Below are 27,160 nucleotides of genomic sequence, written 5' to 3'. Positions count from 1 at the left end.
GACTTTCTTTTTTATCTAAACAACTTCTTTTGTTGCACGTGTTTATGTACATGCATATGCACATTCAAATAAAATAAGGAATCTAGTGTATTCATCAAGCAGAGTGAGTTTGGTTGACAACATATTGCAGCCAAGTCTGGGGAAACTTGTGTACTATATTACTACGAACACTCTGCTTGATCTCACATCTTGAAGCTTGTTTGTGTTGTTGGGGCTTGGGACTAATCTCCATATGTCTTCATATTTTTAATAGAATCTGATGTTTGTAATCATTGTTAAAGCTGTTCTTACTTTAGTGCAGTATCTTCACATAGTACTTGCTCTTTTCTTTTCTTTTTGTTTGTGGGGGGGAGGTGGGTGGGGGGTNGGTCATGGCTTGCTTTGTCCCACAAATTACTGTTGTTCTCTTCAGCCAACACCCTTCTGTTGTTTCCTTCGCTGGTGATTTCGGTTCACGGGTTTTGGTTGAACCCAACATTGATTTCACGTAAGCAAATGAGTTAGTTTTTGATTTCTTTATCCATCAAGTTGATTGACTGATTAATTTGAAGGCAATTGCTATATTATAGAGCTTCAATTGGTATCTTGTGCTGGGCTTCAGAATAACTAGATGAGTTTATATATGGATGTAGTTCCCTCTAGTTGCTAACATAGCAGACTGCTGTCTGACTGGGACAGTATAGTGTTAAAATAATGGTGATTAAATTACCTACGTCCTAACCGCTTAAGTTTTTGGGACAGTCTGTAATTTGTTCTAGTATTATAAATGATTACATTTACCAATTCTTAACAGCTTACACTTCTAGGATAATTGGTATTTTATAAACGGGAAAGTAATTTGTTTTCCAGCACAAGATTTTGGATACCTTTTTTTTTTTTTTTTTTTTTTTCCGATGAATATAGAAGTTGATATTATGTACATCAGAAGATTCAAGATAAAAAGCCTTTATGTTTTCTGTAATTCATGGTGGAAATGGTATTAGACATGTGCTTGACACAGATAGTCTGCTGTGGTTGCTTTAGATTGTTTCTAAGGTTTCATTAAAGACAAAGCAGGCACAGCATCAATCTGTGGTCCAAATATGGGTAAACAAATATGTTTGATAGAAATTTCAGCATTAGGTTCTACATTCAAAGACCCTAGTATATACATAAAACAATTTGGTGTTGACATAAGGATAAACAAATATGGGTTATGTAAGAATACTAGGGCAAAGTAGTCCTTGAGAAGATGTATGCAGGTAGCATGTTTAAAATAAACTTGATTTTGTTCAATATTATGACATTACTGTATAATTATAATTTTAAAAGCCTGTTGGTGTTCAGATTCTATTGCACAGTTAGTTTAACCTTGTGTCATTTTGAACTAAAATTCCCCCTGTTATGATATCTACAAATATATATTGTTTTAGGAAAGATTTTGTTATTGATTTAATTTGATTTCAAATACATGAAACATCTAAAACAATATATCCTGTGAGCAAGTCTACCAGGCGTATGAACTGAATGCCCAGATGCTTATATTATACAATCTTATAGACAATAATGAACAGCATCCTATGAGATTTTCTTATAAAAAACATTGTTTATTTTATTTTATTTTTTATAATTAAACTTTACAAAAAACATTTAAAGAAGATATGAGAAGATATGATAGATAATGGTTATGATCTTGTACTCTTGCATATTAGTGAACTGTTTCTTGCCTTATTTAATAGGAAAAACATTGAATACGTTGCCTTATGATCTGCCTGTATGTATCTAGGTTTCTTGGTACTCCATTCTTCCATTCCATGATAGCAAGATCGCGGTCATTCACATCAGATATTTTTGTTCTTATCGATCCTGAGACCATTCTTCTCAATGACTTCATTTCCACTCTTAACTATGCTTATGAACTTGACCGTGATTGGCTCCTTGTTGCTTCTTCACGAAATATTTCCCACTTCCCATTCTACTTGGATGAGGCTGGGAAACGTTGGCGAAGAGGGATGGCAAGTGGATGAGAACCCAGGAGGTACAAAAGAACCTGTTCCAGATTGAAAGTTACTGGGCCATGTGAGACAACTCTATTTAATTGTGCTCTGTTCATTCAGTTGCAGGAGATACTATGTCAAAGTTGGCAGTGGAATCATTGTAAAGGGAGAATGCTTATGGCATGGAACAGCGGGGATTTGCCCTTACATACTGGAGTTCTTCCTCCTTTCTTGTATGGGAAAGGGATTCACAACAATTGGCTTATTAATGAGGCCATGTCATCCGATTTCAGGTTTGTGTTTGACTCCAGTTGGACCATCTCAAGTTTCCACCTATATGATCCAGAGCCTTGGTCTAGTGGAGTAGTCGGAAATTCCAAAGTTTCAGGTATTGAGATGAGAAGCTGGGAGTATGTTGGAAATTCCCATATTGGGGCACTGTATGGATCCTTGTTGTATCATGAAGCTAATTATTCTAGCCTTGTAAAACTATTGAAGTGTGACAGAAAATATATTTTCTTCAACCCAACGGAAAACTTTGTTTATCCTTATGGATACCAGAGTTCATTCAGATTATGGAAGGAAAGGATCTTGCATCCCTGGAGGAAAAGGAGGATCATGGCTTGTATTGATGGTATTAATTCACTGGAAAAATACCGGATTGCTCTCTGAAGGATCATATGAAGCTCTCAACACCATTAGAATTTTCATTCTCCTTGGAGTCGCTCCTTCCTTTTATTGCAGACAAGAACAAGACAATTGTTCTTGCAGTTGCTGGATATAGTTACAAGGACATGTTAATGAGTTGGGTGTGCAGGTTCACGCCACTCCTGATTACAAATTTTATGATTTGTGCTCTTGACCAGGAAACCTATCAGTTCTCTGTTTTACAGGTATTTCTGCTTCACTGCTGTTCGTTTTATTTATTTATTTATGCACTTTTTTGATAATTAAATTTAATTATTTTGCTGATTGACTTTCTTTTTTATCTAAACAACTTCTTTTGTTGCACGTGTTTATGTACATGCATATGCACATTCAAATAAAAAAGGAATCTAGTGTATTCATCAAGCAGAGTGAGTTGGGTTGACAACATATTGCAGCCAAGTCTGGGGAAAACTTGTGGGGGGGAGGTGGGTGGGGGGTTGGGGGGGAAATAGCTTCTAATGGGTCCAAATGGAATAGTTGAGTTGTGCCTTGCATTCCATCATGCTGTTGGAAGATTGCCCCTAAGGTGTGTGAAATCTAAATTTAAGTACTTTATATTTACTGATAGGGCCTGCCAGTTTTCAAGGATCCATTAGCTCCAAGTAACATCAGCTTCAATGATTGCCACTTCGGAACAAAATGCTTTCAAAGGGTGACCAAAGTGAAGTCCAGATTGGTTTTGACGATACTGAAGCTTGGTTACAATGTACTGCTTAGTGATGTGGATGTATATTGGTTTGAAAATCCATTGCCATTGCTTTACACTTTTGGCCCTGCTTTTCTTGTGGCACAGTCAGATGAATATAAAACAACAGGTATACTCTAAGCATCTTAAACTTATAATAATCACTCCTTTTTGGATGGGTAAAAGGTACAGAATACAAATATACAGTTAAGGGAGGAAAATAATAATTGATTGGATAACTTGAATATCTGGTTGACATTGGTGTGATCACTTAAAAATCAAATTTCTTATTTTTTTTTCTTCTATTGTTTGGTAGGTTTACAGAAATAGATGGAGTTTTTATTTTTATTTTTTATTTATTATTTTTATTCTTCATAGTCCGAAATATTTTTTAGTGGGATCACTTTTTAGTGATTCTTCCATTATGAGGATTAATTTATATTTAGTGTGACATGCTCATCCCTCTTTGCTAATATGCAGGACCAATAAACTTACCTAGGCGCTTAAACTCTGGTTTCTACTTTGCTCGTTGTGATGATTCAACAATTGCTGCTATGGAGAGGGTGGTGAAGCATGCAGCAACTTCTGGCCTCTCTGAGCAGCCAAGCTTCTATGACACGTTATGTGGGGAAGGTGGATCCTATCGTGTGGGTGACAATAGATGTGTGGAACCCAAAACAAATCTGACTGTTTATTTTTTGGACAGAGACCTCTTCCCCAATGGTGCTTACCTAGATCTGTGGAGGAAGAAAAATGTTAAAGCTGCCTGTGTGAAGAAGGGTTGTCTTGTTCTCCACAACAATTGGATTAGTGGGAGACTGAAGAAGCTGGAACGCCAAGTATTGTCAGGCTTATGGGATTATGAGTCTGGTACAAGGATGTGCTTGCAAAGTTGGCACAATTTCAAATTGACAAGCTAATGGGGCCTAGGTGATGCTTTATCATCCTTTCTACAGGGGTCACTTTGGTTTTCACTTCCAAGAAGAGACAAAAGTTACTCCAAGAAGAGATACAGATGAAGCCGTTCCTTCTTCCATGTTTTTGACTTTGCTGAGCCTTGGTTTCATCACTGCTGCCTATTGGAAATTATTAATTATAAGAGCCGGCCATGAAAAATAAAATAGAATATACATTTGTCAATGCTTATTGGTGCTAGTATACCTCTGGCAAATAAAAGTGCTCCGTATTCCCTGCCAGTGGCATATAATGAAACATTTGGATATACGACATTTGATTGCTGGCTATGATGAAGGGGTGTATTCAGTTGCTGGGGATGGGTCACAACAGAGAAACTTGAAGGAAGAAATACTTGGAAGGAGCTTCCAAGGACACAGAATTTAGAAGAATATCGGGAGTTTCCATATTATTGGACATTAGCCTACAATCAAAGAATATTTTTGTGAGGATAGTTCATGCAGGTGGGTGAGAGGAGTGGTATCAAGATGCAGTTCCTGCATCTCGATTGATGGAAAAATATCCTGGGATGTTTGTTGCCCGGACAGAAGTTTTCACAAATCCACATAAGTCCCTGTTACACCCAGAAGAGAATCTCTTGCCTGGTCAGAAATATTATATAATCCCATCCAGGACTGTACAGAAACTGAAGTGTAGATACCTAGAGAAGGCCCAAGTCAAAGAAATTTCTGAAGAAGAAGAGTGGGATTCAAAGATCATCATTGATGCAGGTGAAGTAAGTATGGAGGAATCTGTTTGTTCGGCAAAAGAATTTTATCTCTCCAGGGAGAGGTGGTCAAAATGTTCAAAGAAAAAAGGTATAAGAAATAAAACACCTTTTGTACCCCCCCTCCCAAAGGCAAAATCATTCAGAGGATTTCCATGGGAGCCCAGCCTAACTTCTGTACAGGAGCTCTCTCCATGACTTGGTTCTATGAGATGCTTCTCCACATGTGGTACGTGGTCTTTCTGAGCAAGTGAATTGCTAATATAAATGTGTTGATTGCATGGAGAAGGTTACGAGAGCTTTTATATGTGCTTTGTGTACGTAAGGAGTCTCCTCTTTTGAATAAAATTCTGATTATTTATACAGTTTTTTAAAAAAATGCATGGAGAAACCTGAGAGGGAAATGTACTCACTATGATGAATTGAAAGTTCACTATTTTCAGTGCTATAATCTGCTTAAGGTGCTGTACCCTAGATTATAGGCCTCATCAGTATATTTCTAAACTCGTTTTTTTATTTATTTATAATATTTATTACCATATTTCTAGACACTACAGATAAATTTTGTCAAAATCTTCTGGTATCCCAAAATTTCACTGGATCTCTAAGTGTTTATTCTTTTTCTTTTTGTTTAATTTTCCTCCATTTGGTTTCATTTTGTTCCTATGGTAGTTTTTATATGACACATATTACTAGTGTTATTCCTTGTCTACTTATCCTGCTTGTCCCAAAAAATATAAAATGTGTTTAACAAAAATTGTTATACAGTGAAATTCATCATTTCCTATTAGCTTAAACTTTTGAGATTAGTGGTATTTTACCATAGTATTGAAGTAGGAGCTTAAATTTTTGGACCAAGAGGTAGTTTATCTAGTAAAATTAAATTTCTGCCTAGGATGAAAGCCTTGTAGCTATGGCTTGGCTTCTAGTGTACTAGCTTCTACTAACTAGCTCATCTCTTTTAGGAATTGTTCTCTTGTACCATAGTTTGAAATATGGTCCTACAGCATGGCTCCAAGGTTGCCTATATTAATTTATCTGAGTTCAAGAAACATAAAAGTAGTCCAAATATATGGAAATTTTATTAAGAATTTAGATCATTATTTAATATCAAGCTTTACTGGATTTTAATGACATGCAGTTTAAAGATGTTTAGCAAAAGTGATCACAATGGTTTCTCTTTGTGAATATAGTAGGGTTTTAGCAATGATAACAATGTTGAGATAGTACTTATTTAACTGCTCCTAGTGTCTTCAAAAACTACATTCTTAGCTCTACTGGCCATTGAACCTGCTTGCTCTGCACCATATATAGAGCATGAGCTTGCTGAAATCAACTTGTAGTTTACTTGTAGTTTAGAGATTACTACTGTCTCTGATAACAACAATTATCCGCAAAGCACCATACTGCTGCTGAAACCCTTTATGTGACTAGGTCATAGTTGTGCATAAGTTGAAGAGAAAACGAAGAGGATTATCTAAACAGGAATGAATGAAACTTAGATGCTGTCTGACAGTCATTCCTCTTGACTTTAACACAGTATTTGGAGGCTAAAACAGAAATAAATAGATAACTCATCTTACCTATCAGATACTTGAACATATTCCTTGCTAGAGTGATAACTTACCATGTAACATTTATGGGTGTCATATCTTCTTAGTCCTTAATTTCCAACATATGTAATGTTTCGAATGACAATTTTAGAGACAGTTATAGCTATTATATATTGGTAGCTTTCATATATATATATATATATATGTGGTCCTTTAAAAGGTGCTCGATATATAGGTATATCACACACTGTAGGATATTAAGAACGGTTTTTGAACACATTATGCAAGAAAACCAAATTTGTTACTCTGTTCCAAATATATAGTGACACTTGACTTCCATATGGAGGAAAGCATGTTAGCTCAGACAAGTACATTATTCTACAAATCACTGGAAAAAAAAGTTTTTGTAATTTAATTAATCATGCAGGTAGCTTAAAATCTTTTGAATGTACACTCACAAAATATAAGACAAAAGCTTGGTCAAGATCCATGTATAGAGAACAGAAAGAATAGCACCAACTGGAATTGTCACAGCCCAAGAAACCACAATCTCCCTCACTGTTTCCGCTCTAACACTGTTAAGTCCTCTTGCGAACCCCACCCCCATGACTGCACCCACTAGAGTATGGGTTGCTGAGATGGGTAGTCCCAGCTTTGATGCAAATAGAACCACTGAGGCTGCAGCAAACTCCGCTGCAAATCCCCTAGTTGGTGTGAGTTCTGTTATTTTCTTCCCAATTGTTGCAATCACTCTATACCCCCATATTGCAAGCCCTGCAACAATACCAAATCCACCCCATGCAAGAACATCAAGTGGAATAACAATCTCAGTTCCACTGGCACCTCCATGAAGTATGGATAATGCAGCAGCCAGAGGACCTATTGCATTGGAGACATCATTTCCTCCATGGGCAAATGACATGAAGCAGGCTGATAGTACCTGCATGTACCCAAAGACCCCATATACTATCTCTAGTTGGGTACCCTTCGGACCTGCAATATCAGAGAGAAACCCTATATTTTTGATGGAGACGGTTCCCTCTTTTGGCTCTGCTAGTGATGTAGTTGGCTGAAGAAGGAGATGGCCTAGCTGTTTTCGGATAATCCTGTTTACAAGGACCGCCCCAGCAGTTCCAAAGGCTAAAGCCTGAGTCATTGCCAAAGGCAAGCTCTTGCTAAGAGGGAAGGCTGCAAAAGAGATTCCAGTTACACCAGCAAACACAGCAACTGGTGCAGCTGCAGCTGCAGCTTGTCCTGGATTTGGAGCACTGTACACAAACTGGAAAAGAAATTAGGATTGTAAGAATGTAATTATTTTGTCAATAACTCATGTTTCAATGAAAGCTAATAGCTGCTTATACATACTTTATGATTAAGGAGTAGCTTCTTTATGTTTGGCTTGTGCCGCTTGTTGAAAGTTATAATGAGGAAGCATAAGGTACAACAAGTCACCCACAATGCTTATGGATTATGATTTTTTTTAGGAGTCTTAAGATTCAAGCCTCTTGTCATTTGATATATAATTTTTTTGTTGTTGACAAAGTATCTCCATGCAATGCCTAAAATGACTCTAGGTTTCAAAGTCAGCAAACTAAGGAGCAGGATTTATGCTTCCTTACAGAAGCGCTGTAGGCAGGTTAGTCAAGGTAAATCCACATGGGGTGCAAGGAAGTGAGCTTTCTTATTATCTAAGTCCCGGAGATTGAGAACATACCCTACGGATGCATTTGTAGACAAGAAATGACACCAGTGCTCCCATTATCGGTGAGATCACCCATGAAGAAATCACCCTTGCCAGTGAACTCCAGAAAACGGCACCAACTCCTCCATATGCAAGTCCAAATCCGACCATTGATCCTACTATACAATGTGTGGTAGAGACCGGCCATCCGTAATATGATGCAACCTGCAAAACCCCCGATAAATAATTATAAATCAAAGACTAGAGTTCAACTGTAAAACTAAAGAGAAGTCGTATTTAGCATATCCCATGTGACCTGACAAGCAAGTACACCTAAGAGTAAATTTTCTAATTTAGAGGAGTCTCTATATTGATCTGGTGAGTAATGCTGAAATGTACAAATTTTATAATGTTTTGTGAGTCAGGAAGCGATTGACTATTATTGCAGTTCCAATAACTATTTATCATGAAATTTTAGGATGTTCATCCTCCTTCGGTGCCATTAGTTCTGGATATTCATTCTATGGAAAAGGAACTATAGAAAGGAAATACAAGTTTAATCAAGAATTTAGTAGAATGTTATTCAAAGCCGGAGTCTCTGGTACAAATGCTAGTGTTGAATGTTGAAAATTATATTCTACTTTCATAAAGTTCAAAGACATATTTTCTTTTTTCTCCATTTCTTAAAGAATACATGCAGCTTTGGAGAAATCAATCTGCAATTCATATCCAAAATAGTGACTTGCAAGGCCACGATGAGATTATGAAACTCCTAGTACCCTTGGAAGAATTTTGAATAGGGACATATCTTGCTAAGAAAAACAAGCTGTACTAAGCAACTTGTTTAGATCATTTAACCAAATTTCATTGTTATTCCCGTCTGTCTTCAGATGTAGATCTCAAGGAATTTTTCATGCTGATGATTTCAAGGTAAGAAAAATGCATCTTAGTATCAGGATGCTCCTTTCTATGGTCTTTGCCTATAAATAGTAAACTAAAAATAAATGAAAATGCCCTGAGATGAAAGAAATTGTAAACTATTTTAGTCTGTTACTAAAGAAACTTTATATTCTTAAGATCCAAATAGCTTTAAAGGTAGATACATTTTTATTTTATTTTATTTTTTTATGGAAATTAAAAGGAAATGCTCATTTAAGGAATTTCAGACATAGCTGGAAGACTAGCACCACATATTACCTCCAGTATAATAAACTCCTGTGCGCATGCACATAAATAGACACGAATTCCTAGTATTCAACTACTGTGTTTGATCCCATAGAGAACAGTTTTTATATAACAAAATGTTCTTAGTCACGCATAGTTTTTGTTCCCATTTAGATCTGTGCCATATCCACAAAACTTATTGATATTATATTATTATATTCACTTTCTGTCTCGTTGAGTGATTAGTTCCATTAAGTTTAAAGCAAACGAAACGGCCTAAGACAGAATCAACCTAACCAAGCTGTTAATAAGTATCTAGCGATTAACATAAAAAACAACAACAATCCAAGGAATTGTAACGAACAAGATGCTAATATATGATAGAATTTCAACCTAATACGAAAGAACATACTAATTTGAACAAGAAACTAATATGATATAGCATGACTGCACGTGTGCAAGTACTTTCAATGATTCGGACAAATATATTCTGATTACCAGGATAAAATTTAGGTTTATATATTAAGTGTGCGTTTGGCAATGTTTAAAAAGCTAGTTTTATTTTATTTTATTTTATTATTTTTTTTTATTCAGCTTATTTTTGCTCTTATTCATAGGTTCCATTACACTTTTTGGTATTATTCATGAATTCTATTGTACTATTTTAACTACCTTTTAGTTCTATCTACAATATTTTCAGCAAAAAGTTTTTAGTTTCAGCTAAATAAGATTCTCAAACAGACACTAAGTTTTTCAATTATATTCAATCATAGTTGCATTGACCAATAAAACATGAAAAGTAATACTTTCCCAATAACAATTAAATTCAATGTAGTTATGTGTTTAAATTTAATTGTGAAACCTAATGTACTGCAAATTGTATCTAAGTTTTACTCCAATGATAATCAAATTAATCGAGTAATTCCACAAGCAGAAAAAAGAATATAATTCCTAGTTTTTCAATCATAGACTGTGGACGTTAGACTCCCATAATCGTTTATAAGCATATAGCCTAAAATTATAGCATTGGATTAACTTGATTTGCATTGCCATGATTGGTTGGTGATAGCCATGTATCATCCCACAAAGAAAGTAATTAACAACCAGCACAACTTCACAAATCACAACTAAATTGCAAAACATACTTTACAAAACCACAATATATATTGATGTACCTGTAACCAAGTACCAGCAGCAGCCAAAGAAGACAGCAAGCCAGCGAAAAGCAGAGTATCCTTTCCTTGAAACATAGTAGCAACAAGAATACCTTTCTGCATTGTACTTGTCACATGTGTGCCCATCGACAATGCCCCAGAGAACTCCAACACCGCAGCTGTCAACACAGCCTGCCGAAGTGTCAATGCCCCTGAACCCACTGAGGTCCCCATAGCATTGGCCACATCATTGGCTCCAATGTTCCAAGCCATGTAAAACCCAGATAGCAGAGTTACATAAGATAACAGCTTGATCTTCAGGGACAAACCCTGCCCCAAAGATTTCATGAACAGTGGAAGACTTAGAGCCATAAATGCTATGCATATAGCTATAGCAGAAGCAGTGCTTGAAGATATATGAAAGGCCTGAGCCATTCCAGGCAAGTCATCCTCATCTTCCTTTGTACTTTTCGCAACTTCATGACGATGTTCATTAACTTTGATTTCTTCTTTTTGTTCTCCTTCTCCTTCAGCTTCAGCAAAAGACGATATGCTTGCAAAAGGGTGTACGAAGTTAGAGTTTTTTAGCCTCAAGGTGGGAAAACAAGACTTGGGTGATAGTACTTGAGGCTTGAGAAATAAAGTCTCCCTCTTGGGGAGTTGGGTTTCATTGGGAACCAAGAGAGACCGATGTTTGGGAAGGTAGAGATGAGAATTATGCAGAAAGAATGCTGCTGCTCCAGATGTAGTAGTGTTTCTGGTTGAAGATAAGCAATAAGAGGGAGTCATTTCTCAAAAGATAAGTGGATGAGAGAGTGGAATATTATGGAAGGTTTTATTATTCAGGTAGATTCTTGGCCATGGAGTTTGGTGAAGGGTTAGGTGGTGGAATAGGAATGGAAGACTGTACATTTTGAATTGGATTTCTTTCTTTTTTCCATTTTGATTCTCTTTGTGTGTGTGTGTGGAAAGGGAGGTAGAAGTGAGTGGATTTGGCTGCTTGCTCTTGGTCGATTGGAACGAGTGGTGGTGGTTTTTCTTGAGAGCCTCTCAACCAATCACCACCACAATCCACACGTCCTATTCTGAAAAATTATATAAGAAAATTGAGAATTGGATATTAGATACCATATCCACTAGAGAGAGAGAGAGAGAGAGAGAGAGAGAGAGAAACTGCTTTATCCATAGTTACATACTATTTTCGTTGCTTTTATTGCTTAAAATTAAATGATTAACTGATTATTAATTAAAAGTTAAGAAAGTAAGATGATTTGCATGAAATATACTTTATATAGGTGTTTAAGGACGGTATAACTTTTGAGGAGAATCAATGTTCGAATTTCTCTTTTCCACTTGGTGTAACAATTGATTTATAAAAATATAAAATAAAACTTTTGAGGAAAAAAAAAAATGCAGGTGAACAATATAAAATATTTTAAGACTAAGTAAACTTTTGGCTCTTACAATTTGGAGTTATTTTCATTTTGGCTCTTTATATTTCAAAAATTTTATTTTAGCCCTTTATATTTGATTCATTTCCAATTTAGCTATTTACATTTCAAAATTTTCATTTCGATTCGGTTTAGTTTTATGCGTGACATTTTATTTGGCTCTTTATATTCGGTTTAGTTTTATGTGTGACATTTTATGTTTTAAAATTTTCATTTTCGTGAATGAACAAACAAAAAGACTAAATCAAATGTAAAAGGCTAAAAACTGAAAAAAAAAAAAATTTGAAACATAAAGGGCATATGAATATGAAATCAAACATTAAAATGAAAACATGACACGTGAGACCAAAATTTTACTATTAACACAAAAACTTATGAAGATTAATAGAATAATTTAAATTGGAATAATCATTTTCAAACATCTAGAAATTTGATAATAGAGTTTCATTTTGAAAAACAATTTTATTAATAATATTAATGTACTTAAAACTTATATTCTTATAATGTACCGAATTTATTTTTTCTATAAAATAAATATGTAAATAAATAAATAATGTAAAAAAATGCTGAAAAATAGAAGAAGAATTGAGGTCTTTTTAACACAATTATAATATAGAACATAAAATTTATTATATAATATTTAGATTCAAGAAGTAACAATTTAAGTGGCTCATCCCATTATGGCCCAAAAGAAAAGAAACATAATTAAAGCCCGTCTTGACATATCCAGTCCACTACGCATAAGCAATTCAGAAATTCCCTCTTGTTGTTCAGCGCGGCGCCAGCTCCAAGGCTGATAGACTCTGGTCTCAGCCAATATCGACTAAAGTTTTGATCTTTTCTTTTCTTTGTGCTGCAGTTTTTATTATATTTATTAAAGTCCTATACTAGATGGCGAAAAGACAGACTAGTATATTCCCAGCTCAAAAATTACACACCAAAAGGTGATAAATTTCGTTACCCGAAATCAAAATTTTATTGACTCTCTTTTTTGTGGTGGTTATTTGATTAAAAGTTACAAAAATATGTTACTAGTATATTCTTTGCTAATATTCACTGCCTCTAATATTCAGAGAACCAATTTATCCCAAGATCGGTTAAGTGACTTGCCAGATGAAATTCTTGTCTCGATTCTGTCATTATTGAAGTTGGAAGAAAGTCAGAGAACAAGTATTCTGTCAAGAAGGTGGAGATATTTGTGGACATTTGTGACTTGTAACTTGGTTTTCGATAAACAAGGTTGCAACCTGTGTGGGAGAAATTCAAGTGTCATGAGATTTCTATTGCTGACTTTAGGACGGCATTGTCTTCTGAAAGATCTAAGTTTATTGTTTGGGTGAATGATGTATTGGAATTGCATCAAGGTGATACTATAGATGAGTTTAGAGTTTTCTTTGACATGGACGGGACATTCTCGACGGTACTTGACAATTGGATAAGCTTTTCAATGAGAAAAAAAGTTAAAAAGCTTTCATTGAATTTGTCGACGCTTGGGTGTCGTAAATATTCTCTTGCTAGTCAGCCTCTTCAGAGTTACAGTCTTGAATCCTTAACAGACCTCTCTTTGACTAACGTGGAAGTGACTGGTGAAGTTCTCAAATATATTTTATCTAATTGCCCATTCATTGAAATATTACATGTGGAGGCATCAAGGACTCTAATGAATTTAAAGACTTCTTGCCCTTTGCCCAAGCTAAAGCATTTAAAGATAATATACTGCCAATGTCTCGAACACATTCAGATTCATGCTATAAATCTGGTTTCTTTTGAATATTTTGGTTGTGGGACAACAAGGATCCTTCTAGGTGATGTTCCCAATTATATATATATATATATAATTTTATTTTTCTCATACTGATAATGTTTGTTTATGAATGTGCTATTTTTTCTTGGTTCAATTTTTCAGCACTTTTGCAGGTTCCCCAAATTACCTAAGTTAAGAAATCTTAGGCTACTGAAATTGGATATACATCGACTTTTCATGGATGGCATTCTTTGTTGCACTTCCTTTCTTACGGCATCCCCTATGTTGCAAAGAATTGTGCTCAAGGTAACTCTTATAAATTTAGAGTTGTAGATTTTATTGTGCTAACATTTTATTATCTACATCTTCAATTAAGCTGTATATTTTATTATCTTAGTATGCATATGTGTTATGTAACCACATATTTGCTTTGCTATCAAGTATCAATTGTAGATAAGTCCCACGTAATGTTTTATTGTTGTCTCAATTGTTTATCAAACTCCTTTTGTCATTTACTTGTACAGCCCTTACCATGTCATTTTTATTTTGTGTTTTTTTTGTTGTCTATAGAGCTTATTGGCTTGGTTTAAGTCACACCTGGTGTAATATTTATCATTGTAATATCACTAACTTTTAAATGAATGTTCACTTATAAATAAAAAAAAAACTTTTAAATGAATGTGTTTGTTGACTAATCCATTGTTGGCATTGTTTGATTATATCATCATGCAACATGCTTGCAATATCAAAGTGATTAGAGTTAACTAACTAAAAGTTATGCCTTGAACATGCCAAGGGCATTGTAGCTCAATTATTACCTCATGGTTTTTCCAACAGTGATGTCCAAGGTTCAAATCCCTCATCCCTCAACTATCAATTATTTAAAAAAAAAAAAAAATTGTTTTAATGGATTAGATAATAAATAAAAGACAATTATCATGGCATGCATAGCATTGATAAAGGTTACATTCTATTTAGCTTCATCCTAATCATTTCTATGTTGGGGTATTTGTTCCACCCTTATTGTGTATTGTGAACCATGTCTAGTGGAAGTACAACTATCTAACTCATGTTTTGTTGGTTAGATTCAGTCATGAATTTGGTGTGGAATTGCTAAGGCTCTCACTCAACTTGTTTGTTGTGTGAGAATTTTTCTTTCCTTCATTGAAAGCAAATATCATGTTTTAATGTTTTTAGCAAATTGAATCAGTCCACAGGGAACTTGCAAGTTGTGGATCATTCTCTCTTACGATTTTTTTTTTTTTTTTTTTTTTGAGTGTTTGTTGCAAATAAAATCAGTGCATTCTTTATTGCATGACATTCAATGCATAGGATAAAAATGATATGCCTATTTCAAGTGGTGTTTTTTCATGTAGTTTTTTGCAACTTTTGTTTGGTTGAATGCAGTATAGTTTCTAGCCTATAGATTAGGAAAGTTACCTTGTTCATATTAATAGCTCTAGTACTTGGCTTTACGGATGGAAGCTGGAATTGGTTAGCATCTACATCCAAATTGCGTCAGCATAACGGGGTTTATTTTTTGTTGTAGTATGCTTATGTTTTCTTTCTATTGTAATGATATTTTGAAGATTTGTATTTTTTGTTGTATTATGCTTACGTTTCTTTCTATTGTAATGATATTTTGAAGTTTATTTGCAAATAGGACAGGGTTTTTGTAATTTATAAACTATCCACTTGTATTATTTAAGCAATTCGTGTGACTAAAAGTAATGTTGATAGTGACGTAGGACAACCACAAAAACAATAGAATAAGAAGATAAATCCTAGGAGTCAGCATCTAAGGGTTGCTTGGAGTTAGCACCAAGCAAAACTGGAGTTGGCACCAGTAAAAGAAAACACAAGTTTTTTTTTTTTTTTTTTTTTAATTATTCTCAAAACTGTCTTACAATAATCCCAAAAAGTGTTTAAATAGCTAACAACAATAAGGCATAAAGAAACCCTAATTATTAAATGTCTGGGCTTGCTTAAACTCAAGCCTAGTAACTGATAGGCTCCATCCATAAGGCCACAGGTTGGGCCGTCTTCTTTCTCCTATACGTGCCTGTAATTGGGGGCTTGTACCTCGTGTCTGCACCAACTCTCCCCGGGTGAGAAGAACTCGACCCCGTCGAGTGGAAATCTGAAGAGCTCTGGTAATACTCCAGCAAGTCAGGATCTAGTTGCTATAGCTCATCTCGAGTAATCCAAGTGCAATCAGAATCTGGTCGCCCTCACCACCGGACTAGGAAACGGTGAACTCCTCCATCCCTGGTAGAAACAATCTGCTCATCTAAAATAGCATCAATAGATTTTTTATCTGCATAAGGTAAATTTAAGGGTAAAGGGGTGGGAATAGGGGCATCAATAGGATTAGGCAAAGACTCATCAAAAGGGGTATCAGGAACAGCTGTAGGGCTTTTATAAGCAACTAGATCCTCAATATTAAAGGAGGAGCTAATACCATAATCATGAGGAAGGTCAATGACATATGCATTTGGGCCCATTCGTTTCAATACCTTGAATGGTTCGGCACTACGAGCCTGCAATTTTTTAACAGTCCCAGAGGGAAACCGTTCAGGTCGAATCCGAATCATGATATAATCCCCTACCTGAAACTCTGCATGACGCCGATGAGTGTCAGAATGAATTTTATATTGAGAATTACTTGCCTGAATTTTTTTGCGAATCTCATTATGCAAATCATGAATATGTCGTGCAAATGCCTCAGCAGACTCAGACACCCTAACATGTGGGGACATAGGCAAAAGATCTAAGGGCTTCCTAGGTGTATATCCATGCACAACCTCAAAAGGACTAGCGCCTATAGACCTATTGACAGAGCTATTATATGCAAGTTGGACTACAGAAAGAATTGAATCCTTATTCCTATTGGCTTCACCCACTAGACACCGAAGGAGATTGCCTAGACTACGATTAACCACCTCAGTTTGACCATCAGTTTGAGGATGAAATGCTGTGAAAAATTTCAATTTGGTGCCCACTAAATGCCACAAGGTCTTCCAAAAATAACTCATGAAGCGAACATCCCTATCAGACACTATGGTTTTGGGAAGACCATACAGTTTGACAATCTCATCAAAGTAGAGCTTTGCGATCTTAGAAGCATCAGAGGTCTTCGAACAGGGTAGGAAATAAGCCATCTTAGAGAAGCGATCAACAACTACTAGAATGGAATCATGCTTCCTAAAGGTGTGGGGCAAACCTAACACAAAGTCCATACTCACATCCTGCCACGGGCGGTCTGGCACAGGTAGAGGCATGTACAGGCCAGTGTTTTGCTTGCGATGTTTAGCCAGTTGACAGGTACGACACTGACCAACTATCTTGGCAATGCCCCTCTTAAGACCAGGGCAATAGAATTGACGTTCTACTTCCTCAATTGTTTTGTCTCAGCCAAAGTGACTTGCAAGGCCTCCCGCATGTATCTCCCAAACTAGGAAGTCTCGTACTGAAGACCGAGGGATACATAATTGGTTGGCTTTGAACAAGTAACCATCTCGAAGGGTATAATCATCCAGGATTGGCCGTGGGGCATTACTTAGGCTAATGTAGAGCTCTCCAAAATTTGGGCATGACTCATATTCATCCTTAAGTCGTTCAAACCCAGTAACCTTAACACTCATGATGGATAGCAAAGACACCCTTCGACTTAGTGCATCAGCAGCCTTATTCTTAACTCCCGTCCTATGTTTCACCACAAAGTAGTAGCGTTGCAGAAATTCTACCTAACTACCATGCCTAAAATTCAGTTTCTTTTGGGAATGAAGATAGCGTAAAGCCTCATAATCAGAGTAGATAACAAACTCTCGAGATAACAGGTAATGGCGCCAATGCCAAAGAGCTCGAATAATGGCATAAAACTCTTTGTCATATGTGGGGTACTTTTGCTTAGCGTCATTCAATTTCTCACTGAAATAAGCAATCGGGTGGTGCTCTTGACTAAGTACTCCTCCTATACTAATACCTGAGGCATCACATTCCACTTCAAAAGGCTTGGTAAAATCAGGAAGACACATGACAGGTGCCTCAGTCATCTTTTGCTTTACCTCATGGAAAGCCTTAGTAGCAGCTTTAGTCCAAACAAACTCCCCTTGCTTCATGCAGTCAGTGATAGGGGACATGATGGTACTAAACCCCTTGATGAATCGGCGGTAAAAGGAAGCGAGCCCATGAAAACTTCGAATTTTATGGATATTCTTGGGCTCGGGCCATTCCACAATTGCTTGAACCTTTTGGGGGTCAGTAGAAACTCCCTCAAAGGATACTATGAAATCTAAGAAGACAACTTTATCGGTGAAGAAAGAGCACTTCTTGAGGTTGCCATATAAACTCTCCTTCCTAAGGGTAGTACAAACTTGAGTTAGGTGGTCTAAGTGTTGCTCCCTAGATTTACTATAGATAAGGATGTCATCAAAGTACACAACTAAGAATTTCCCCATAAAAGGCTTGAGCACTTGAGTCATCACTCTCATAAAGGTACTAGGAGCATTGAACAATCCAAAAGGCATGACCATCCACTCATATAAACCATCCTTCGTCTTGAAGGCATTTTTCCACTCATCACCAAAACGAACCCTAATTTGATGATAGCCGCTTTTCAAGTCTATCTTAGAGAAGATTGTTGCTCCAGCCATCATATCCAACATGTCATCCAACCGAGGGATAGGGAAACGATATTTCACAGTGATCTTGTTGATGGCTCGGCTATCAACACACATCCTCCAAGTTCCATCTTTCTTTGCAGTCAAGAGTGCAGGGACTGCACAAGGACTTATGCTTTCATGAACAAAACCCTTCCTAAGAAGTTCTTCTACTTGCCTTTGCAACTCGGCATGCTCTGCAGGGCTTATCCTATAGTGAGGCAAATTGGGTAAGGTCGCTTTAGGCACAAAATCTATGGCGTGTTGTATGTCACGCATGGGTGGTAAATGATTGGGGAGTTCCTCAGGGAAAACATCCTTAAATTCCTGGAGCACTAACTTCAATTCTTCAGGTTGCTCCTCACGGGTCTCTCCATGAGCTTCTCTGGCAACTAAGACAAACACAATAGACTCTTGAATTGCTACCCTTTCAAATGCCTTTGGGCTTATGATGTTCAGGCCCTTCGCCTTTGGTGCTTCTTTCTTTTTACTCACGTTGATTGGCTTAGGTTTCAAAGGATTGAGCACAATCTTCTTACCTTCAAACATAAATGAGCAAGAATTGGATCGCCCATAAAGGGTGACATCCAAATCATAAAGCCAAGGTCTACCTAAGATAATATGCCCTACATCCATAGGAATTACATCACACCATATCTCAGCCTTGTAGGTAAGGAATTGAAGTGAGACACCACATCTTTCTTTTATGGCTATGGAGGAGGTATCCACCCAAGAAACTTTATATGGGTGAGGGTGAGGGGTCAATTTCAAGCCTAGGCGGGATACAACGGTAGAGGACACCGCATTAATGCAACTCCCACTATCTATAATAACCTTGCAAGTTTTGTCTCCACATTTAGTGTAAGTTTGGAAGATAACACTTCTTCACCAATCATCAGTGTCTCTTTGCTCTGTCAAAGCGCACCTTACCACATTCATTCTAGGGACACCAAAGTCCTTGAAGTCATCAACTTGGGGAGAAATGGCTCTAATGCATGCGAGATAGTTAGGATCATCTTCCCATTCTGCCTCAACATCTTGGGTTCCTTCAACATTAGGATCATACACCAGCTCCTCAACATCTTCAACCTTTTCATCCTCCTCCTGAACGACAAGGGCTCTAGAGGGACATCTAGCTGCGATGTGCCCAACCCCATTGCATTTGAAGCATTGGAGGTGAGAGCCTAATCTTGAAGGCTCATTGGCCACACCTTTTCCCTTGTCCTCTTTTTCTATTGGGGTGCTATTGGGGTTGACCTTAGGGGGTAAGGCAAGTCTAGATCTGCTACCAAAAGGTTGAGGTTTGGTAGGACTACTTCGGAGCTTAGAATGACGCCAAAAGATAGATTTGGAGGCTAATTCACAATTCCTAGCGAGTTTATAAGCTTCTCTTAAGGTAGTTACTCCTCGGGTGATAATCTCGCCTAATAGGTTAGCATTTAAACCCTTCTTGAACCTATTGAGTGTGACAACCTCTTCCTCAGCTATCTGAATGCGCCTCTTGAACTCCTTGAACTTCTCTATATTCTCAGCCACAGGAGCAGTGCCTTGCTTTAGGTGATCCCATTCCTCAAGGAGGGAGTTCCTATAAGTTGGAGGAAGATAATTCCTCGAGAGTGCATCCTTCATCTCAAGCCAATCAATAATAGGGGGCTCACGTCGTCGCCTAAGGGTTTCCTCAAAGTCCTCCCAGAAAAGGTCAGCTCTCTCAATTAACTTCATCTTGGCATACCTCACTTTCTTGTTCTCAGTCCAATGGTAATAGTCAAAGAATTTCTCCATTTGACGCAACCAATCAGTGAAAACCTAGGGGTCTAGGCAGCCATCAAAGGTGGGTGCTTCTATCTTGTCCTTAAACATCCTATCATCATAATCCCTAGGGCCATTGTGATTATAGTGATCATGTTCAAAGTTTGGAGCCCTATTATAGTAACCGAAGTTATGTTGCCTAAGCATGTTATCTCCTTCATGGTTAATGGTATCTCGTTGAGATGCCTCAAGTTGCCCAACCCTATTCAGTAAATCATGGACACTTTTTGCTAGGCTATCTATGGTTTGCTCTAAGGAGGGCCTAGACTCGGAAGTGGATTGATGTTCAGAGTTTGACATGATGCGACCACTACGCAGATGCATGCACACTATATTTATGAATGCAATTGAGATTCACAAAAGCTCAAGTAACCAATTCTCAATGTAAAATTAAGGTCAAGCAAGAGTGCATGTAGAGATTAGATTAATGAATCAAAGGAGTAAATTGTAGTTAAGTAGTGACATAGTTCGCAATATTGAAAGATAGTCCAAATAATAGTCAAATTCCAATAAGCTCCACAATTAATAATGAGAATCAGATATTGCAAAGTTTTTTTTTTTTTTTTTGAATTTTAGAATAGGTACTAAAAGAGAGCACAAATAATAAAATAGCTGACTGGAGCAAAAAATGGGTAGGCCAATGGGGTATGGTAGGACGTGCACATAAAAAATATAAAGATGTTATTCTTCAATGAGACAAAATTGAATCCACCAAAAAGAGAGTGAGAATTGTACCCTAATCAGTGGCCAACTTACTGCACTTGATAGTCACGTGCTGGGCTCCTCAATTGACTGGTTCAAAGTGTACAAAGTGAATATGTGAAGAGTAATGTAAGGCCCATATGTAAATGGGCTAGTAGCAACACATTATCTTTCCTTCTTTTTCTTTTTCTTTTTCCCTTTATTTTTTTTTTAATAAGAAATTTTAATAAAAAAACATTTCATGGACTTAAAGCTTGAAATAAACTACAGACTGAAAAGGGACTATAGAAAGTAGAAACTAAAGAGACAAACACGGACTCAAACTGAAAAGAAGAAAAAAAAAAAAAATCTCTGTGATGAGAAGTCTTCTGCCAGTGTAGGGGACTGACGCTTGGTGGCGGCGCGAAGGAGGCATATACAGCGGCGGATGGCTGCTTGTCTCGAATCTCGGCAGTGGCAGTAGCTCGTCGGTCTCAGCAACGACAGTTGATCTTAGGTCTCAGCAGCGGTGGGTCAACAATGGGTTTCGGCGGCTGGGTCTTGTGGCGGTGAGTGTTGATTTGTGGGTTCTAGCGGCTGGTGGCTGATGGGCTTGCATGGGTTGCTTTGCCTTTTTTTTTTTTTTTTTTGGGTTTGTGGGTGTGGGTTCTGTGATCAGAGGCGGGCACAGATGGTGGTCACTGGCTTGGGAGGTGTCACTGGCTTCTCTGTTGGCTTGGGGATGAAAAACTCATATGGAGCTGCGGGATATATACGGATTGCAGGGGCTGGTTTGGGCTTGTTCAAGATTTCATGAGGCAAATACTTGAAAGGTAATGTCATCCTTGGCCGGTTTGCTCTTTTGACGGTTTGGCTTTCAAGTGGTTGTCTACGGTTGTGTTGAATGGACCGGAAGTCTGCTCTGATACCAAAACTGACGTAGGACAACCACAAAAACAATAGAATAAGAAGATAAACCCTAGGAGTCAGCACCTAAGGGTTGCTTGGAGTCAGCACTAAGCAAAACTGGAGTCGGCACCAGTAAAAGAAAACACACGTTTTTTTTAAATTATTCTCAAAACTGTCTTACAATAATCCCAAAAAGTGTTTAAATAGCTAACAACAATAAGGCATAAAGAAACCCTAAAGAAACCCTAATTATTAAATGTCTGGGCTTACTTAAACTCAAGCCCAGTAACTGATAGGCTCCATCCATAAGGCCACAGGTTGGGCCGTCTTCTTTCTCCTATACGTGCGTGTAATTGGGGGCTTGTACCTCGTGTCCGCACCAGATAGTCTCTTTAACTGCCACGTAGTGGGCTGGAGAAAATTTTCCCAAAACTGGTTTGGTTGTAAAATTTTTCCTTGCAAATAAGCTTGATATCTAGCCTTACACAGTGGTCTCAGTTGGCATTGCATAGGTGATGGCCTACTTATATTCAACAAATATGAAAATATAATGAAGTAGACAACCTATTAGTTGTGGCTACGCAAAGTCTAAACTTCTAGTCTTTTGTTGATGACATTGTTAATAACAATGGTGTGCCTATCTTTTTACTAGCATAACACCTTTACTTCTTCCCTGTGACAGTTTGTTGGGCTAGATGATCCCCAGATGGATGGAGAAATAAATGTGCGGAGGGATACATGTCCACACCAATGCCTCAAGGTGGTTGAATTCATTGGTTTTGTTGGCTGTTTGCTGACATGCAGCTTGCCTTGTATTTAATCAATAAAGCTACGTCATTGGAGAAGATAATTGTTGATACACAAAGGCTAAGTCTGGGAAAAATATTACATGATTCTAGCCATAGTTGTCAGTATCGTACGATACGCGATACGTATCGTACGATACGTATCGAATCGTGTGTAAAAAGTTTCGTATCATATCGGCGTATCGTAAGTGCTCATGAATCGTACGATACAGTGTGTGTATCGTATGAATCGTATCGTATCGTAAAATTGTATGTATCGTACGATACATAGAAAAATGCTTTAAAATGAGATTTTTTGTTAAAATTTGTACTTTTATTTGAATCTAACAAGTTGTTAGATTTGTTCTTAACACAAAATTATTAGTTTTCTTAATTTAGCTTACTAAAATAACATATTCATAAGTTTTTTTCCCTCGCTCCTACAATTGCCTACACAGTACACACTTACCTTTCACTTTAATATTTTAAATTTTTTAAATTTTTTTATTTTTGTTTTAATTGTTATTGTTATAAGTCCAAGAAACTAGAATGCCAAAAAATTTATAGAAATGGAAAGAACAAGAAGAGATAGTAAATGTTAATGACGAATAACGATGAAGAAAATTTTAATGAAGAAATAAATTTGCAAAATTATAAATATGATGATAGCGTTGACTTAGATGGGGTTGATTAGACAATTTGATGAATATGATGAAAATAAATTTTTATTTTTGAGTCATTTGTAATATATTATCACTTTTGAATTTAAGTAATTTTAATGTGTATGTTATGAACACATGCTAGTTTGATTTATTTAGTTAGTTTGTTAAATATTATTACATAAGTGATGAATAAATTAGTCATTAGTTGAACATATTTAAAATTTATAATGAATATATCATTTATATATGTATATTTATAATTTTTTATAAATTTTATTAAGTGTTTGTGTATCTTACGATACACGATACGATACGATACACGATACAAAAAAATTAAAATCGATTCACGATACGATTTACGATTTGACAACTATGATTCTAGCGATATCAAGAAGAAATTAGCAGTAGCTACAGCTTGTGCGAAGAAATTAGAAACGAGCTTAGCTCCAGGGGTGGAATTGTTGATACTATAAGGGGGCATTTATTTCAATGTAATATGGTAAGCATTACAACACTGTAATTTGGAATTATTTTGTTTGTTTTGTTTATTGCGTTTGGTTTAGGGAATTGACATTACCCAATGACATTCAAATTTCTTAGAATGTGATCTTTAAAAATGTAATTATCTCTATGTTTGGCTTGATTATGAATCTACTCATATTTCCAAGGTTATGAGATTCATATGTTTGGGTTATTGGTAGGAATCTTATAGGATTTATTTATTTTGATAACATTAACATTAAATTTCATTATGCTAAAACAGCACAACACTCTTTACTCTCTTGACTTTATTCCCTTCATCTATAGGGGGTTTCAATTTTTATTTTGTTTGAATCAAGAACTAAGTTGATTCATGCACTATATGTTTAGATGTGTAACATTACTTAAAGTTACACTAGGTGTAACTTGAATCTAACCCTCTACCGGGGAAAAAAAAAAAAAAGGAACTTATAAATTTTTTGAAGACTCATTAGGCCTTTAAGTTGTTTTCAAGGGAAGTTGCACTCAGTTAAAATAATATTTTGGACTAGAAACCTTGGGCCCTTTAGTTGTTTCCTTGATGTTGAACTTTTTTCCATAAGATAGGAAGACTGGTTTTTCCAAAGAAGACTTTTCAAAAAAAGCCTTCAAACTAGGCACATCGGCTAAATACTTTGCTTGTTTCACTATAAAATATTTTACAGAAAACAATTTTAGCTTTTTACCATGTTTGTTTTATTGTAAAATTTGATCAAATTTAAAAACGTTTTCAGTTGATTGTAAAATTCATTGTAAAATACTTTACCTTTGAAAACTTGGTAAAATATTTTACAAAAAGGCATTGTGGCTCTCCCCACCCACCCGAGGGTCATTGGTTTGGTGGGTTGTGTTTGAAAAATTACATATTACACAAAATACCTGAAAATATTTTAATGAAAATGTTTTACAACAAATCAAACAGGATCTAGAGCAAGATATGTACGTGAAACCAAACCAAAAGGCTCCTTATGATTTTTTATTTAATAAACCTAAGATAATAATTTCATAATGTTTAATATATAGTGGGAGGCTTAGAAACTCCTCACCCTGAGTTTATCCAAAAAACTCCTCACCCTGATGTGACAAGTATCTGCGTATAAATAGAATCAGTGGTTGTACTCCACTTGGTAAGGCAAAAGTAACCTACCTGTGTGTAGAAGAAATCATTCCATTAACTCTGCATAATTACCTCTAATGCTTTAAGACTGCAGACATGACCAAAGGCTTTAGTGCCCAAGATAATCTGCAATGAGCAATATTCAAATAAAGACAATAACAGAGGCCGGTTTGCTAAATATGTTTTGAGAAAGCTAAATTGCTAATTTAAGGAATAATTTTAACAATTCATAACTGAATCACCTTTCAAAACCCAATTACATGGCGTGCATTTGGGTTACTTGCATAACTTCCTTTAGGAACCTAAAACCCAGTTAGGCAAACACAACGTAAAGAAACCTGTAATGTCATCCAATTTAGCCTCAGGAGTGCACCACATATTATACCCATCATTGTTTTATATTCATATTATAAATTGTGAAATCATCAAATATTCAGTCAAAGTTTCATAAAATTCAAACACCAGACACCCTTGCATGTACAGATTAAAACCGATGCACAACAGAGGGGTGTGGTTAACGGAAAAGAGCGACTATATAAAAAAGCTTTTCTTCTCTTCCTCGCACAAACTTCTCTTCATCTTCTCTTCTTCGCATTGTCTTTCTATCTGTATCTCTCTATATTTCTTGAAAGTAGAGTTCAAAGAATCTCTTAGATCGCTATAATTTCGTGGAATCATTTGAAAATTTTCATTTATCGATGGGTCAATTCCTGAAAATATAGGCAAAAATTACAACGTTGTCTAAAATATACACTATTAACGGATTTAGATGTGAGCAAAATGGTTGGAATTACCTAGATATAGTCTCTTCGTTCTTTTTCTAGCCATCCTTCTAAACTTTCTCTCGGATATGTTGCCCCCTTTGTGTGTTAAATAGAAGAAATTATAGTCTTCATGGTGAATCATATCACTTATACGTGCGTGAAGGCCCCCCTCCAAACACTCCACAAGTACTTATCCTTGTGGAGTAACTATTGTGTCAAGGGTGCGCAGTAGAATGTTTGTGTATTTTATTGTAAAAATGGTTCTTTCAAACTAATTAAGTTAAACGGTGATTTTTTTTTTTTTTTAACAAGATAGAATTCTACTGTAGCCTAATTTAAGTGTATATGTGTGTGAAGCTCCCTCCTGGAGACTTAAACCCCGGCCCTTGCCCCCCACACTCCATAAGCACTTATACTTGTTGAGTGACTATCGCATTAAAGGTGTGCGGTGGTAAGTTAAACGGTGATTAAGAGTCCCCAAAACAATATAACTCTTTCACTTTTAAAATGTAAATGTGGCAAAAGTTTAGATGAGTATTTTTCCTATGTGGCAAAACCTTTTTAATTTTAGGATTTAATTTTTTCTCAGACCTACTTTTATGTATAGTATTTGAAATATGATAGGATAGTAAAAATAAATACAAGTGCCTTCAGATGAAAGAAATTGAAACGTATTTTAGTCTATAAATTGACTAAAGAAACCTTAAATTCTTAAGATCCAAGTAACTTCAAATGTACACTTTATATTTTTTGGGAAATTGAAAGGAAATTAAGCTCATTTGAGGCACTACACACTTAATCCTAGTATAATAAACTCTTCTTTGTACACATATAACAACAACAACAAAGCTTTTAGTTTCACAATTTTGGGGTTGATTAAGGAATCTTGATTCGAACACATAAACAGACACAAATTCCTAGTATTCAACTACTGTGTATAGTCACATAGATAACACTTTCTATAACAAAATGTTCTTAATGACACGTACTTGTAGATAAATAAAAGGTTTTTTGTTGCAAAGAAACAGTCCCCAGCCACAAATTGCTCAAAGTGTTGACAAAATCATGCTAGACATGCAAAGAACCAGCATCATTTATATAGAGGTAGAGGCACTGTCAAAAACAACTGTGACTCCGACCCAGTCGAAAGACCCCAGTCAAAACTGAACCGATCTGGTGTTGTAGGGGTTGGCAGTGGATCGGAGCCTTCAGAACCTGATTTAGGCGAGTTGAGTCTCGATTTACCTCCTCCAAAAGCCAAGCAAACCGATCCAACCAATATCCCAAGCAAACTTCAGCTAAATCTTGCCAGATCTAGTGAGATTTTCATTGCTGACCAAGTTGATTGGTGTGCACTCGAGCCTGAAATTGACTCAACCGGTTTGATGTTGATAGTCGGTGGCAAGTCTCTTGCTTGTCTATTGATGTGAGTTGGTTAGTTGCGAGTTGGGTACAA

The 27,160-nt window shown here is 36.4% G+C and overlaps 2 protein-coding genes and 1 pseudogene across 2 annotated transcripts; 2 read left to right on the top strand and 1 right to left on the bottom strand.

Moving 5' to 3' along the window:
• The first annotated feature begins 371 nt into the window (after nt 1-371).
• On the top strand, nt 372-5,601 carry LOC136070907 (beta-arabinofuranosyltransferase RAY1). The gene is given in 7 exon segments (XM_065781509.1): nt 372-487; nt 1,766-1,986; nt 1,989-2,017; nt 2,097-2,631; nt 2,634-2,869; nt 3,253-3,499; nt 3,850-5,601. Coding segments are annotated over 7 exon segments (1,824 nt in total). The 3' UTR covers nt 4,290-5,601.
• A 1,391-nt stretch (nt 5,602-6,992) lies between these two features.
• Nucleotides 6,993-11,699, bottom strand: LOC112026632 (inorganic phosphate transporter 2-1, chloroplastic). Its single transcript, XM_024059322.2, has 3 exons — nt 10,624-11,699; nt 8,318-8,509; nt 6,993-7,882 (listed from the first exon to the last, which is right to left on the bottom strand). Exons 1-3 carry the CDS (start codon nt 11,389-11,391, stop codon nt 7,058-7,060), a joined length of 1,785 nt encoding a protein of 594 aa, XP_023915090.1. The 5' UTR covers nt 11,392-11,699; the 3' UTR covers nt 6,993-7,057.
• A 1,379-nt stretch (nt 11,700-13,078) lies between these two features.
• Nucleotides 13,079-13,872, top strand: LOC112026649 (F-box/FBD/LRR-repeat protein At1g13570-like; annotated as a pseudogene).
• Nucleotides 13,873-27,160: the final 13,288 nt, after the last annotated feature.

The sequence above is a fragment of the Quercus suber genome, unplaced genomic scaffold (genome assembly GCF_002906115.3).
Source record: "Quercus suber isolate HL8 unplaced genomic scaffold, Cork oak 2.0 scaffold_269, whole genome shotgun sequence".
Lineage (NCBI taxonomy): Eukaryota > Viridiplantae > Streptophyta > Magnoliopsida > Fagales > Fagaceae > Quercus > Quercus suber.
Note: the sequence above shows the minus strand (reverse complement) of the source record. Positions and strands in the feature narration are given on the sequence as shown.

What these genes read in the sequence shown, in the direction of transcription:
- LOC112026632 (XM_024059322.2), bottom strand. Translation starts at nt 11,391, where the DNA reads ATGACTCCCTCTTATTGCTTATCTTCAACCAGAAACACTACTACATCT. An exon ending in CTGCTGGTACTTGGTTACAG is followed by an intron (nt 8,510 to 10,623) that starts GTACATCAATAT and finishes GGGGTTTTGCAG; the next exon opens with GTTGCATCATATTACGGATG. An exon ending in TCTACAAATGCATCCGTAGG is followed by an intron (nt 7,883 to 8,317) that starts GTATGTTCTCAA and finishes TTTCTTTTCCAG; the next exon opens with TTTGTGTACAGTGCTCCAAA.